The sequence below is a fragment of the Lactuca sativa genome, chromosome 8 (assembly GCF_002870075.4).
Source record: "Lactuca sativa cultivar Salinas chromosome 8, Lsat_Salinas_v11, whole genome shotgun sequence".
Classification (NCBI taxonomy): Eukaryota; Viridiplantae; Streptophyta; class Magnoliopsida; order Asterales; family Asteraceae; genus Lactuca; species Lactuca sativa.
The window spans coordinates 11,825,660-11,839,502 of NC_056630.2; the positions used below are offsets into that span (position 1 = coordinate 11,825,660).

Genomic DNA, 13,843 nt, shown 5'->3' on the forward strand with positions numbered 1-13,843 from the left:
CCTGCATTTTCTTGTACAATTAGTGCATTCATCGAGCTGTTGGAAGCCTTTTTCTTCTTGACTTCTTCTAATTTACGCATGTAATACGCTTCATCATCTTCACCCTCTCTCTTTTCAGCCATCTTTCTTAGCATGCAATCTTTGGCAAAGTGGTTCTTGTCGTGACAATAGTTGCAGTCGTATCCAGAGTCTCCTGCAAGCTTGTTTTCCATTTTCTCTTCCACCTTTTGAGAAGAGACTTTCGGTTCATCTTTTGTTTTCTCAGAACTATAACTTCCCTGCCAATTTCGGTTCTTATTTGTGGTAAATTTTCTTCTTGCGAATTTCTTTGGATTTGTTATCATTAAAGCATACTCCTCACTTGTAAGATCACATTCTGACATGTCTGACTCTTCTTCTTCCTCAACAGCGCTTTTTCCTTTAGAGACAAGAGCCAGCAATCCCATGCCAGAGACCACTTTCACCTCCTTAGTTACAACACTTTCATGTGACTTTAGTATCCCAACTAGTTTCGCCAGTGAGTAGGATTTGAACTTTTCATGCGCCTTCACAGTGGAAACCACAACCATCCATTCTGGTCTGAGCCCGTTCATGAATGTAACTTTCTGCTCGATAAGCTTCCTCTCAATTCCATGCTTGATCATCTTACTTAAAAGATGATTGAACCAATCAAAGGTTTGAATGAGCTTCTCGTCAGGTTTCTGTTCAAAAACTCCAAATTCTGACAGCAACAAAGTTTGAATGGAGTGTTCCAGATCTTCATCAGTTGAGTAAAGTTCCTTCAACCTATCCTAGATCTCTTTAGCAGTTGTGCATGAGCCTACAAGCCGAAAAGTGTCAGATTGTAAGGCGAATCTTATCATTCGCATGGCTTTAACATTACACAGGATCTTGTCCTTCTCATCTTGTGGCATCTTCTGAACATCTGTCACCAACTTGTTGTAATCCTTCTGTGTCTTAACGATCGTGTTTGTTTCTGAATGCACAAACGGTCCAAGAATGATAGCTTCCCAGATGAGATAGCCATTATCTTCAGATCCAACCACGTAATCTTCAAAGTGATGAGCCCACACTTCGTAGTCTTGAGTGTAGAGTATGGGAACTCTAGTTGTAGATCCGATGTTGTTTGAGATGTTAATTGGGTTTGTATGCGTATCGTCGTGAGACATGGTGAGTTGCTAGAATCTTACCTGTAAACTTGAGATTAGGGTTTTATCAAAAACTGAGTAGTCGTCGTTAAGAAGACGACGGCTTCGATAAAAGCGGAAACCCTAAAGATTTGAGAATACAGAAGTAAAGTGTATTGAACACACAATCTCCTGCTCTGATACCAATTGTTAGAACAATGTTCTATCAGGATCGTATGATTCTAAGCAAAATATAAATAAGAACGTAATGAAGAACACAAGTATTGCACTGAATATGTCGAATGATTAATGCAAAGATACCCCAAAAGAGCTCGATAAATAACTTCAATCTGTAGAGGTATCATAGGGTTACAAGAAACAACGTAATCGACTATTCTCTTATACGCATACATGCATGCATATATTTATAATAAAACCCTAACAACTTATCTAGATAAAAGGAAACTATTCTAGATAACTACGGATGGACAAGCCCAATCCGATTACAAAACCAAAAGGCCCAAGACACAACACTAAAATACTTAACAGCAAGGAATGATGGCAGTGTAGGAAGATGGCTAGCAATGGGTCAGGAGGAAGCAGTAGCGCATCCCACAGTAGTCACAGGTATGTTCCTTCTCGATAACTCTTATGCATGCATACTTTTGATAGTGGTGCGAAGAGGAGTTTTGTCAGCCATAAATTTAAGCACCTACTCAAACAAAAACCACAACTACTAAATGAAACATTCACTGTCGATATGGCTAACGGGAAGAAAGAGAGCACTAAAAACATATTCATAGGTTGTACCCTCACTCTAAACGACTATTCTTTTCAATTCGACCTTATGCCAGTCTCCATAAAAAGCTTTGACATTATCGTCGACATGGATTGGTTAAGTCCCCACCGTGCTGATATTCCGAAAAAGCCATTCGCCTCAATCTGCCAAGTGGCAAAACCCTCGTTATTTACGGCGAAAAACCCCAATACGAACCTTCGCATCATCTCTTGCATCAAAGCCCAAAAATACTTGCGCAAGGAATATCACGCATTCTTGGATCATGTAGTCAACGAAAAGCAAGAAGTAAAAGACATCGAGAGCATTTCCGAAGTCTGTGATTTTCCTGACATCTTTCCGGAAGATCTTCCAGGAATTCCTCCCAAATGCCAAGTCGAGTTCTGAATCGACTTGAGTCCCTAGAGCTACCCTCATAGCTAAATATTTGTATCACCTAGCACCAGCTGAGATGCAAGAATTATCTAGCCAATTAAATGAATTGCTCAGTAAGGGATTCATCGGACCAAACTCTTTACCTTGGGGAGCAACAGTCCTGTTCGTAAAGAAGAAGGATTGATCTTTCCGAATGTGCATAGATTATCGCGAACTAAACAAGCTTACCATTAAGAACCGATACTCTCTTCTACGAATAGATGACCTCTTCGATCAACTCCAAGGAGCCAGCTACTTTTCAAAGATTGACCTAATATCGGGGTATCACTAATTACAATTCCATGAGAATGATGTCCCCAAAACAGCATTCTGAACTCGTTATGGTCATTACGATTTTGTAGTGATGCCCTTAGGTCTAACAAATACACCCGCGGTATTCATGGATCTAATGAATCGGGTATGTCGTACCTTCCTAGACAAATTCATGATAGTATTCATAGATGATATACTCATCTACTCATGAAGTAAGGAAGATCATAGCCACCACCTAAGACAAGTCTTAGAAACATTAAGGGCAGAAAAGCTTTACGCAAAATTCTCAAAGTGCGAGTTTTGGATTAGGAAGGTAAATTTCCTTGGTCACGTGTTCAGCGAAGAAGGAATACACATGGACCCCTCCAAAATAAAGGCAATCGAGAACTGGTCAGTACCTAGAACGCCAATAGAGATCCGCCAATTTTTAGGACTTGTTGGCTACTACCGCATGTTCATACATAATTTCTCCAAAATCGCTAAACCACTTACCACCCTGACTCAGAAGGGTGTAACTTTTAGCTGGGGAGAGAAACAAGACATTGCATTCCAAACACTGAAGCAAGCCATATGTAGCACACCTATCTTGTCCCTTCCTGAAGGAACAGAAGACTTTGTAGTATACTACGATGCATTTAATTAGGGGTTAGGTTGTGTGCTTATGCAGCGAGAAAAGGTTATTGCCTATGTCTTGAGACAGCTAAAGGCACACGAAGTCAACTACACCACTCATGATCTTGAGTTGGGAGCAGTAGTCTTTGCACTAAAAATCTAGAGGCACTATTTGTACGGTACCAAGTGCACCATCTTCACCGACCACAAAAGCCTCTAACACATCTTCGATCAGAAAGAACTTAACATGAGACAGCGACGATGGGTAGAGCTACTCAATGATTACAACTACGAAATTTGCTATCATCCCGGTAAAGCGAATGTAGTAGAAGATGTCCTTAGTCGAAAGGATGACTCAGGTCGTAGAGTGAAAGCAATGACCATGACAATCCATTCACATCTGTCCACACAAATCAAAGAGGCTCAGCTAGAAGCCTTAAATTCTGCAAATGTTGTGGATGAAGCCTTAAGAGGAATGGAGAAAAACTTAGAAATCAAGGATGACGGAGTTCGTTATCTCATGAACCAAATCTGGACGTCGAAGTTTAGTGGTTACAGAGAAGTTGTCATGAACGAAGCCCACAAGACTTGATACTCCGTTCATCCAAGTTCAGATAAAATGTATCTGGATCTCAAGAAACTCTATTGGTGGCCGAACATGAAAGCGGAAATTGCTACCTATGTGGGCAAGTGTCTAACTTGTTCCAAAGTTAAGGTAGAGTACCAGAAGCCCTCAGGTTTATTACAGCAACCAGAGATACCTGAGTGGAAGTGGGAGCGGATTACAATGGATTTCATAACCAAGTTGCCCAAGACCTCGGGTGGTCATGATACCATTTAGGTGATCGTCGACAGATTAACCAAGTCCGCCCACTTCCTACCAACAAAAGAAACAGACAATATGGAGAAATTGACCAGAACATACATCAAAGAGATTGTACGACTGCATAGTGTTCCAATTTCTATTATCTCCGATAAAGACAGTAGATTCACCTCAAGATTTTGGCAGTCACTACAAAAATCTCTGGGAACTAGGTTGGACATGAGTACAGCCAACCATCCACAAACCGACGGGTAGAGTAAGAGAACTATTCAAACCCTAGAAGACATGTTAAGAGCCTATGTGATCGGCTTTGGTAAATCATGGGATACCCATTTGCCACTTGTCGAGTTCTACTACAACAATAGCTACCACTCTAGCATCTTTGTTGCCCCGTTCGAAGCCCTTTATGGATTTAAGTGCAGATCCCCTCTGTGTTGAGCTGAAGTAGGTGACACGCAACTAGCTAGAGGGAAAACTCCTAACAGCACTCTCATTGGCCCGGAGATCATTCGAGAAACCACATAAAAGATCGTCCAAATCCGAGAACGAATGAAAGCCTCTAGAGACTGACAAAAGAGCTACGCAGACAAGAGACGAAAACCCTTGGAATTCTAGGTTGGCGACCGCGTTCTGTTGAAAGTCTCACCCTGGAAAGGCATGATACGCTTCGGAAAGCGTGGGAAATTAAATTCAAGGTACATTGGGTCGTTCGAGATTCTTGCTATAAATAAGATTCAACAGGCTTAGGACTGGTGTTTTGGCCTTAACTCCTGTTCCTTGTTTGGTTGTGGACTTATGGAAAATTCACTTGTCCGACTGTCTTTTTAATTTAAATTATATATATATATATATATATATATATATATATATATATATATATATATATATATATACATGAGTACAAACCTTTAAACCTTTGTAACATGCTGAGCAAAGGAGAATTTTCAGAAATATTTGCATTACAAACGAAATCCACTTGTAAACTATAATAGGTATAGTTTATGGAACATCCTTACTATTCTACAACTTCAAGAAACGATACGAGAACATACTTATAAACTATAATAGGTATAGTTTATGGAACACGTATATCATTGTTACTAAATACATGGATACAACACAAATGAATATATAAACTATAATGGGTATAGTTTATGAAATCATAAGTACTATTTTACTAAGTTCAAGTTTTACTACAGTAACAAATGTATAAACTATGTTAAGTATAGTTTATGAAACACATATACAAACATTCATTACAAAGGATTTTCAATTATTCTACACGTAACCGACAGTATAGTTTTGTGAGACACACTTCAAGTACTTACCTAAGTACCAACCAAGCCTTGAAATTATAACCAGAGTCTCCTGGAGGGAGAGCGTGAATTTGTGTATAGATCTATACGGGACTGACAATCCTGCACCTTAATTGTTAGCTACAGTTAGGCCGGCAGGCCTAGGGTGACAAATGTCATATCGATTCCGACGTCTGAAGAACGTCGTTTCAGGTCATCCTAGGTCATCAAGTATGGTTATAATAACTCACAATTTGGTATTGAACAATACGATTAGTGTATGAATAAGAAAACCACTTCATATAGTTTTATTAATAATGAAACTACAATACAGTATTTTACAATACAACTGGTGAATCCAGGTACTTACAGTTACAAACTTTTTATACAAGTACAAATACAATACTATTCTAGTACAGAGAAAACATACTTTTCATGGTTATATGTGAATTAAAACTACATTATACTATCTCAGGGTAAAATAACATTACAACATAAAATATAGGATTTTCTGGGAAAACATACTTACATTTTCAAGGAACAAATGACAGATTTCAATTACAAACATGCTTATGAACTCACCAACTTAAATGTTGATACACTTTCAAAACCACTTGTATTCTCAGGGAACCAGTAGACGGGTACACCAACAGGTTTTGAGAAGACGGAGCTTTATAGAGTCACGTCTTTATAATTTTGCTATACACTTTTGATGTCATACAAACTATGTATTGAACAGATGTAAAAACTATATTTTTATCAATGTAATGGTTGTGTTTGCTTTGATTACTATTATACAATTGTTGTGATACTGTACATGACGTCCTTCGCCCCCGAATGTTTCCGCCGTTCCGGTTTAGGGGTGTGACATGTTGGGAGTGAAGTAGCAAGCCTTATACAGTTTTTTCCTTTAAATCCAATGCCAAAAAATGCATGTTTTCACTGGACATTGCCCATGCCCACTTAGTGTAATCTGACACGACCTATGTCTATTTTGTGCAATCTAACTCGACTCGTGTCCCCACCAAGATCAACTTTCTTCTGCCGGTCAACACGCCCCGTGTTTATCTCCAAGGCCAAAATCCAACACGCCCTGTGTTCTTCTCTGATTCTCAACACCACTCGGTTTTTCCCTACTTTTTCATTTTCCGTCCCTTTGGTCTGAGATTTTCACCCGACCATCCGATCATCTCCTAAAATGTGTTCCCGCATCCCAATCACCTGAAAACACCATAAAAGTACGCAAATAAGGTTGTTCACCCGAATAACATGTAGTTTCATAAATTGCATATAAAATGCAATGATCTACAACTAATTAGGATGCATAAACGGGACAAAATGCATGCAAAAAGGTGCACAAAATGAACTTAACAACCGAACTTTATATGAGTGTCTTTTTTTTAAAGATTTTCATAGTTCGGATGGTGGTTTTCATGTGTACAGGTTCAAGTATATAGAGTTTAGAGCAATAGTATTCCTTTTTCCCACTTACGTGGCAAGGGAATTGATACTACTTATTTTCTTTGCAAAAAAAGTTGGTGAAAAATAATCTACTAGCTTTTGGAATAGGACTTGTTTTGGGGACATTACATTCTAGTATTTTTCCTAATATCATATGCTTTGGAAAATAATAAAATAATGTTTGATCAATATCAAGCATCAAGACCTAAGGGATAAACCACACAATTAGTAGCCCTACAGGATGGTCATTCGATTATTTTATCGGACCAACCAAACATATGATTTTGGGTTTGATATCCTACGGCTACAAGGGATTTCACTGTAGTTTTGATTATGAGAATGATCGATATGGAGATGTTGGTTATGGGATATCAAGTTATATGTTCGAATAGACTGGGCCTTATTAAAATTAATAAAATATGTTGGAGAACACTTTTGAATCGATTGGAAACAAGAATAAATTTTGGACAAAAGAGTGGTGGAAGTTGAATCTTTTATTTGTCTTATATGTGATTCGCACTTGGAGACGACTGGACATATTCTTTTTTCTCTTTTTAAGGCATCCTTCTTATGTACACAAATTGTTAGGTGGTGCAATATTGTTATCTTGTCGATTTTTACTATAAGCGAGTGGCTCCCTTGGGTTAACACTATGAGTCTTGGCACAAGAGAGGGTTTCATAAACCCTCAAAATTCTTTATTCGGATTACATAAACCCTCAAAAATATTTATTTTTTTATAAGATTGTCTCCAAATCATTTAGCCAGATTTATAATAGATGATTGAAAATTGAAGTCAATTGAATTGTGTTGCTTCAAAACTCACATTTGACTATTTTATTTTTGTACTTTTTAATTTATTTTTCTAACTACTTACTAGTTTAGTATAATTCAACCATTAAAGAAAATATTTTTTATAATAATTTTCTAATTGGGCATAAAATGGACAGAAATAAAATAAAATCAATAGAGTCGTATTAATAGATATTGTGACGTGTTAATCCTAGTTTAGATTGGTTTAAAAAAAAAAAAAGATAACTATTTCTAGGTTATCCCAAAAGTAAAACAAGCTGAAGTTATTCATGGCATATCCCTTATCTCAATGACTCAATCTAGGCCATGTCTAGTGTTGATTGACCTCAAAACCACCAACCGATATCTATTTACTTCATTTGTCGATGCAAAACGGTTTTATAAAATATATCTAATGCAACATTAACCTTAAAACCAAAGACCCAGATCAAGTTTAATGGTGTCTATCGATGCAAACGGTTTTGAGAATGTGTCTCATGTGATGGAGTTTAGTATGACCGATTCAAACTTTGATGGCATTTATCGATAGAAACGGACGATGAATTCAAATATTTTTTTCAAGACAAATCCTCAAGTTGTCCTAAGATTAATGTTTTATGCTAAGTCCAAGCCATATATGATCATTGGATCATGAGATTGGCCGTTTCAACAAAGCCAATTTTCTTGGTTTAGTGTTTTAATTTGTCTTGTACAAACACTACAAAATCCCATTTTTTGGGCGTCATTCATAATGAGATTTGTTTAAGGGGTCTATTTGTGTACTATTTACTCTAATCTTTGAATTTTATCATTATCATTATATTAAATAAAAAAGAATGGATTTTCGTCTCTTAGGTTCTTCTTGACCATGTAGCTTTCCTCAATTGCTCATATTAATGTAATTTGACCTATCAAGACTTGAAAGGTCATATTGTGCCAAAGAGCTACATACGTCATTGATTTTACCAAAAAAGACAATGTAGTTTGTGTTTTACTCACAGTAGCAACTACAATTTAGAGGTGCACAAAACCAGTCCTTAACTAGGGGGAATAGTAACCGTAACCTGTCAAACGATAATTACCAAAATAGGATAAGTTATAACTATACCCATCCTTTGCTTAACCGGTCTAACCCTCTTAAATCAATTTTTAATTTCACAAAAGAAATATTTAAAAGTTTAAAATTAAAATCAACACTTTTTTTTAATTCAATCAAATAATAATTTGATTTGATTACAAACAGAAAATAAAAATTATGAAACTTAAAGTTCTATAAAAATACGGTATTTGTAAATAGACTCATTATTGCCATTGTATTTGTTGTCTTTGTTATCGTCTTCTTCGTTGTGGATATTGTCATTGTTTTCATCATGAGATTTTAATTTATCATCTTCTTCTAAAATAATAAAGCTAGCTACTATAGAATCTTGGACAATCAACTCATTGAGCATAGCATAGCATAATGGTTCCTTTCTTCTTTTTTTCTACCATGTCAAAATATATCTAAGTTGTTAAATTACTCAAAGTCAAACCGCAAAAAAAATTTGATCAAATCTTTGCTTTTTGATTCACTACCAGGGATGTGGGTTTGTTTTCATTTACCAACTTCATTTATTCAAATATTTATCAACGATACAGTTACTTGATGATCCCTTAACATTTGAACATTCCCCATAAGGTCGAGTGTATTTTCAAAGTGGTTTCATAGATAAATGTCTAATAAGCTTGTTGTAAGCATGTTATTAACGATTACTTTTTGGATTAGTGGAAATGTGTGTGTACACATCATAGTTGGGTGAAACATACTATATTAAAATTAGTTCAGAAACTCTGTTATAGTGAATAGTTATGCTGAAACCACAATCATTTTTGTTCGCAAAGCAACATTCATAACACCATATCAAGCTTTAAGTGTTCGAACAGACTGTAATACAATTGATTAAATGTAAAACATCCAAACAAATACAAAATTCTAGATTATAAGGTCTCACACTCACCAGCTTTCACTACAAATCCATTCATTACATTCTTCGTTTTTTTTTTTTTTCTAAAATTCAAATCCAAACCCAAATCCCGTTACATTTCTCATTCTGTTGAGAGTCCAATCAGGATCGAGACCTCTCCCTAGCCCCCGGTGATCTACTGCATTACATTAACCACAACACCCGTGTCATCATTTCATTAAACTCTAACTTTACCAAAAACATAAAATTAAAAAACATACCTGCGGTACCGATCTGGTGGGCTTTCAGCTCCACTGTAACCGGGGCTCTCACGCTTAGCATCCGGGCTCGGTTCACGGGGTGAATCATCAGGGCTGATCCGCCCTTCACTTCTGGGGCTCACGATAGCACCATGTTCATATTCTGGGCTAACCCGCTCCTTTGGGACCGACCCACGGCTATGGCGAGGTGGTGGGCTCCTTTCTCTTTCTCTTTCCCTTTCCCTTTCTCTACGAGGACTCCGGCTCCGGCTCGCTTTCCGGCCCACTGGGCTCGCACTCGGGTCTCGGCGGCTCGCACCGTTCAAAGCAGGGCTCGCTCCACGGCCATAATCGGGGCTCCCGCGGTCCCTACGGTGTGGGCTCGGGCTGCGACCACGTCCACGCCCATAATCCGGGCTGCCCCGCTCTCTCCTATATGGACTCGGTGACCGTCTGTCATCACCTCGCCTACGTGGCGACCTGTCACGACCCGGGCTACTCCCGTTTCTCCTATCGTCATCGTCTTTAATCGCGTATTCAACGGAAATAACACGGTCCATCAGCTTGCTGTAGATGAGAAACAATACAAAATTCATATGACGGTTTTACCCCTGGCTAAATAGTAAGGAGGGTAATAAGAAAGGGAAATAGTAATGTAATGTAATGTAATACCTCATGTTTGTGGCTTCAAGGGCTTTGGTGGCATCTTCTTGTAACTCGAATTGTATGAAGGCGAAATTTCTTCTGATCCTTATGTTGAGAATCTTGCCATAAGGATCAAAGTGCCTCTCGAGGTCCCTTGTCCTGGTGTTATACGGATCAAAATTGATTACAAAAAGGGTTTTCGATGGACGTGAATTGGATGAAGATTTTCTTGAACTTGCAGGCTGTCTCACGTTGCGTTCTTGCTGCCAAAAATCCAGGAATTTAATTAGAATTCACAAAAATTAGAATATAATCTTACCAAAATTTCTACAGGCTAAATAGCAACTAGAGGGATAAATACAGCAGAAAGGATAAATAGCAATTTGAGCGGCTATAACTGGGTAGACTTTTCAAAGTATAATTTCATGATAACAAAGAATTTGAAAGTTTCCTATCCCAATAAGAAAAAAATTTAAAAGATAATGCTATAATTGGGTAGATCTTCAAAAATATAATGTACCAATAAGGAAAAAAAATTGAAAGCCAAATGCTATAATTGGGTAAACTTTTTGAATTTTCAAAAGTAAAATACTTTAATAAGATACAAAAATGAAAATACAATCTGGAAAAAAGTGGAAGTATAATTCTAATAAAAAAATGAAAGTAGGTTGCTATTAATGTAAGTTACCTTTGTCCACTCAACACGAAGTCGGCGTCCTTTCCTACCAAATTCATAGCGATCAAGTGCACGAATTGCATCTTCAGCATCTCTTTCATCCTCCATATAGACAAAAGCAAACCCTGTAAATAACAAAAACATAAAGTCAAATACATATAAAAAAAATTTATGTGAGCATAAAAGCTTTATATAAAAGGATGGAATCCTCCGAGTTTGCCACCGGATAATTGCAAAGAGTGAGTGGGAAGCCTAGATAAAAGACCAAAGAATCTGTTAAATCTAGAAACGATAGACCAGTAAATCAGCAAACAGACCTTGTGCAAATGAACTAAGAGATGTCATGGAACTAGAATCCAAGGATGGATTGGATGATTGGATGATTGGATGGATGGATGTGGATGTCAGATGTCTCATGGCAGAATTAGTAAAAAAGGTGCCTTCACCATCTATTCTGTTTTGCCTCTGATTTCTAGCTGGTAATGTGTCTGAAAGTGACAACGTGGAATGAAAGGCAACAATGTCTGTGGTGAATGTGTGATGGTGATGATGATCATGATGGATCGGAATCGGAATCGGAATCGGAATGGCTCTTCTCAGAAAGAAGAAGAGGAAGCCCGTCATGGCCTGGAAATGGAATGCGAATGATCATCCATCAGCCAGGTGTAGTCGGAGAAATCCTGCGCCAAAGAACTATTTGAGTATGGGGGTTTTACACTTCAATAATTTTTATTCTCTTCTTTTTCTTAAACACATCTAGTCACCCCATAACAACTCAAAAAAGAAGGCAGTGCAGCTCGCTGAGTCACTCAATTTGTGCCATCTGTCATCCAGGTAGGATTCTCCACAACATGGTGATGATGATCTTTCGTTTGCAAGTCTTGCCACCCGTTCATGACGTGGTATGTATCACATTTGCCAATCTTACTTACCAACAAATGGCATAGAAATCGTAGGTAAAAAGAAAAAAAAAATCCCCCCAATCACCAAGATTACAATTTAAAAGATTTTCTTAGGTATTTGGTATGGAAAACAATAATCTTTAGAACTTATAGATAGCACATGTAAACAGAAATAGTGATAACTTGAGTAAACAAAAAGGAAACAAGATAAGGGCAGATAGATTATAACAATCCAAAATTACCAGACTTCATATCCACCCGATCAACTTTTCCATATTTTCTAAAGAGACGCTCCAGTTCACCCTGTCTTGCATCAAACTCGAAGTTCCCACAGAATATGGGCCTCATTTTACCTTCAAAAAAACAGACAGTTTGATAAGAATGATTGATAAAGCTACACAATGATATCCCAAATACACATGTACATCAGATTATCCCAAAATAGACATCCAAAAATTCAATTTTCCTTCAACTATACGCGACCTGTATGAGTATTTGATGTCTAATTATCACAAAGAAACTACAGATAGTGTACTACAAGCAGATAATATTATATTAATCAATGATATATGCATGATAGATTCGCCTTCACCACCAACCGACCAACAAGAATCTAAACAAAATAGCAAGCTATTGAAATCATTAATAACAAGCAATACATTACGTCAAAATGAAATGGAATCAAAAGAAGATCGCAGCAACAGGCAGGTCAACGGAGAACAAAAATAAACATCTCCAACCAACAAATTTCTAGATCTAGACATTCATGAAAAGAGTACGTTGATTTAAAACATATAACTAAACGCGGATTCAAAAGCACAATGTTGATGTACAAAACAGCATCAGATCCAATTATATACAATAATACAGATATATAACAGAAGCTGACAATAACTAGCACGTTAAGCAACAAATTATAATTCAAATTCTTAGATCAATCGAGGACTAATTCTACAGATGAGGTGTTACCTTCAAAATGGGAAAGAGCAAAACCCTAATCTGCAGAGAATAGATGAGACCGATGAAGATAAAAATATCTTGGTGTATTGACGGCAAGGTTGCTCGAGTTTCTATATATAGTACGGAATTTACATTAACTTCCCCTATCTTCATGATATACGCAATATTGGTTCGTTAAAACTGAATTTCACAGAATTGACCCCTTGAGTGGTTTCATATGTATGATTTAGTAAAATAATTTAAATAAAACAAATTGTTTTTTTACTAACATTATTAAAAAAACTCTTGTTAAAATATTATAGAATATCAAAAAAATTGAATATTAAAAAAAATATAGACAATATAATACGTGTATTATATTATATTTTTAACAGTATAACCAATCTTTTAAAATTTCATCAACATTTTATTTTTATACTAATAAAGTTTACTTTTACTCTCTTTAATGAAATAAAATACAAGTCACATTTCTAAATAAAACAAAATATGATGATTTTATCTTTTTTATCTCAATATACATCAATAAAAATAGATCAATTTTAGGGTGGGTTTAAACATATATTTGAACTTTGTTTTTTACAAATTTTATTTGGGCTTAGATCTCCCCCAACTTTCTTACTTGACAAATGACATTAAGTAACATGTAACAAATTTGACATCCAAAACAAACCATTTGTGGCATGTGGGAACTTTTTGTCCCCGACATGTCATTGGATATTTTGTCACAAGCTTGATAGCGGTAGAAAACTTAAGTTATATAAAGGTATGTCCATTGGCTCAAGGTTTCTCTCAACAACTTGGTCTCAATTATGATAGACTTCAAGTTATTTTCTTGAAACACAAATAGTTAGGTAGATATGTCGTA

General features: G+C 36.7%; 1 protein-coding gene across 3 annotated transcripts; it reads right to left on the reverse strand.

Moving 5' to 3' along the window:
• Nucleotides 1-9,504: 9,504 nt before the first annotated feature.
• On the reverse strand, nt 9,505-13,127 carry LOC111904013 (serine/arginine-rich splicing factor RS40). Of its 3 annotated transcripts, none has more exons than XM_023899793.3 (6): nt 12,988-13,127; nt 12,261-12,371; nt 11,129-11,241; nt 10,468-10,703; nt 9,817-10,362; nt 9,505-9,734 (listed from the first exon to the last, which is right to left on the reverse strand). In XM_023899793.3, the coding sequence occupies exons 2-6, from the start codon at nt 12,364-12,366 to the stop codon at nt 9,698-9,700; spliced, it is 1,038 nt and encodes a 345-aa protein (XP_023755561.1). In that variant the 5' UTR covers nt 12,367-12,371; nt 12,988-13,127; the 3' UTR covers nt 9,505-9,697. The 3 variants fall into 3 exon arrangements, with proteins under 3 accessions (XP_023755561.1, XP_023755560.1, XP_042752805.1); XM_023899792.3 differs by lacking the exon at nt 12,988-13,127 and adding an exon at nt 11,434-11,796 and having other exon boundaries at nt 9,505-9,731; nt 12,261-12,377; XM_042896871.2 differs by lacking the exon at nt 12,988-13,127 and adding an exon at nt 11,434-11,796 and having other exon boundaries at nt 12,261-12,377.
• Nucleotides 13,128-13,843: the final 716 nt, after the last annotated feature.

Bases quoted from the DNA above. Each gene is read 5' to 3' on its own strand.
- LOC111904013 (XM_042896871.2), bottom strand. From the start codon at position 11,740: ATGACGGGCTTCCTCTTCTTCTTTCTGAGAAGAGCCATTCCGATTCCG. The intron at 11,242-11,433 runs GTCTGTTTGCTG...TGTTATTTACAG, and splicing joins TCTTAGTTCATTTGCACAAG to GGTTTGCTTTTGTCTATATG. The intron at 10,363-10,467 runs GTATTACATTAC...TCTCATCTACAG, and splicing joins CTTGAAGCCACAAACATGAG to CAAGCTGATGGACCGTGTTA.